This window comes from Egretta garzetta, unplaced genomic scaffold, assembly GCF_000687185.1.
Source record: "Egretta garzetta isolate BGI_Z169 unplaced genomic scaffold, ASM68718v1 scaffold937, whole genome shotgun sequence".
Taxonomy (NCBI): domain Eukaryota; kingdom Metazoa; phylum Chordata; class Aves; order Pelecaniformes; family Ardeidae; genus Egretta; species Egretta garzetta.
In genome coordinates, this window is record NW_009260283.1 from 86,755 (window position 1) to 89,014 (window position 2,260).

The window sequence follows — 2,260 nt, forward strand, 5'->3', positions numbered from 1 at the left end:
AGTCCCGGGCGGCCCCCCTCCCCTCTCTGATGTGGGTGCAGCCATGGGCTCTGGAGCACCCTCTGGTTGCTTCAGGGGCTGTGGGCGGGTTCCTGGGTCAGTCCTGATGTTGGGGGCTGGACAGGTGAGATGTGCTGATGGGGAAGGAGTGCCTGGGCCAGGGTGTGAGTGGTCCCTGTCTGATGTTCCAGGTGAACCTGAGCAATGCCTCTCGGACCCAGGGAGGCAACTCGTTTGATGACAGCACCTTGCCTCTCATTGACAGGAACCAAAAAACAGGTATGTGGGTACCCAGAACAGCCTTTGTCCCCCTCCCTGCTCTTCAGCCCTGGCTTTCTTGGTAGCTGTGGCTGCTCACACAGGGCCATCAGTTTGGGCTTTAGATGGCTTCTCAGGGCTAGAAATGATGCATGCAGTTAAACGTGGGCCCTGTAACATCCTGGAGTCAGCAGTGCTGCAGTGGGGTCTGGGTTCCTCTAGCTGGGGTAGGCAGCAGTTCCGCTGCTGCTTAGGGGCTGCATGTGACCTGCTGCTCTCCCATTCTTGTAGACAAGAAATCCTCCCGGGAGGAGATCCAGATGAGCAACATGGGACCAGGTAGGAGGGGGACTGGAAGGGGGGCAGTATCTTGGTATTCTGGGAGGGGGCAGAGCTCACACTCCTGTGGGGATGATGCTGCCTCCCATGGAGGTGACATGACTGACTGTCCCCTCTCCTGCCCCAGACAATTATTCCACGCTCAATGAGAGGGACCACAGCAGGACACTGGACCGATCTGGTGACCTCGGAGATATGGAGCCAGTGAAGGCAGCGCCGTTGATGGTGAGCAGCTCTTCCTCATGAGGGAAGAGCGAGCGGGCCTGGGGTGTGGGAGGTAACGCATCGCCCTTCTGGCTGGCTGGGGGGGAGAACCGGGCTCCCACAGCTAACACCAGCCCGCCCCGCTTCATCGCCCCAACTAACCCCTATGTGTCTGCAGCAGGAGGAGGGGCAGGAACCGCAGCCTGAGGTAGAGGAGGCGGAAGATGCTGCTTCCGCTGTGTTTTATCCCGTGTCGGGATGTCCCGCGGTGTCCTGCCCAATCTGAACAGTGGTGACAGATCCTGCTGCGCTGTTAGGGGTGCTTTGGCCAGCCAGATTCTGCTCTCTGATTGCTGCTGCCTGCAATCGCTGCCTGATCCACCGGGGCCACAATCACGCCTCCGCGGCTCGCCTGCTCTCTAGGCATGCTAACGTCTCTCCCTCATTCTCCACAGCAGAAGATCTAGCTGCCGTCCCCACCTCCGCTCAGTTTGGGTTGATAATATATTATATATATAAATATATATAACTCTTCATGGTGGAATGGACTGACTTTTACCTTGTCTCGTTTTTGGATCTCTGCTGGACTGTTTGTGCCAACTAGCCAGCCAAATGACTGGGCCTGGTCCTCTGGGAGCAGCCCAGGCCGCTCTGCCTCCTCCAGACTGCTGCACCTCCCTGTTCTGGGACACCTCAACAGCCAACTCTTCCTCCCTGTCCTCTGCCACCTCCTTCCTCCAGAGAGTCAAACCCTCCTGCCTGAATCTGCCGGATTGACCGGCGCAGATGCTGCAAAAGGACTCCGGATCTCTGCCTTGACTGGGAACTGCCTTTTCTCCCACGCCTTCCCTCTGCTCGGAGTCATCTGCAGGGACAGAGACTGGGACCTCGCTCGCCGCCTTCTGTTTTCGGGGGTTTTTTGTTTTGTTTTGTTGCCTATAGGATATATTTTTGTGCAGGATCACTCTTCATCCAGGGCTGTGGGGACAATGGGAGACAATGGGAGCATCCCTCCCTGGTGGTGGTGGGACCAGGGTGAGGGGTGCTGGAGTCATGGAGGGGGGGGAGGGGAAGGAAAACCAGCAATAACTTCTCTTGCTTTGCTCTAGATGAGGCTTCGGGGGCATGGGAAGGAAGATTAGGCTTGATCCTGCAGAGCGGTCTGGTGCGGGGCCCCTGGCCCCCACCCAGTGACTGTGTGAGGAGGGATCTGTATGTGGGGAAGGTGGTTGGTGTGGGGGGCTTGTGATGGGTCCCCCTGCATGGAAGGAGCTGCGGCAGGGCTTTTGGGGAGAGGCAGGCTTCTTGGGGTGCATGGTGGGCCAGGTGCTGGCGGGGCTGCACGTGGGTGCAGCCAGGACCCCCCCACACCCCTCTGCACCAGCTGCCTGCGGCGGTGCCCCTCTGACTTTCTCTTGACACGTGCCTTTCTTTTGCCACTGTGAAATAGCTCTCTGAA

General features: G+C 58.5%; 1 protein-coding gene across 1 annotated transcript in view; it reads left to right on the forward strand.

Moving 5' to 3' along the window:
• CTNND1 (catenin delta 1) overlaps positions 1–1,213 on the forward strand; it is a 20,025-nt gene extending 18,812 nt beyond the window's left edge. Inside the window, exons 16-19 of the mRNA XM_035897917.1 lie at positions 192–279; positions 550–597; positions 725–822; positions 980–1,213. Coding sequence (XP_035753810.1) covers positions 192–279; positions 550–597; positions 725–822; positions 980–1,087 — 342 coding nt within the window. The 3' untranslated portion in view covers positions 1,088–1,213. The remainder of the gene's footprint in view (positions 1–191; positions 280–549; positions 598–724; positions 823–979) is intronic.
• Positions 1,214–2,260: the final 1,047 nt, after the last annotated feature.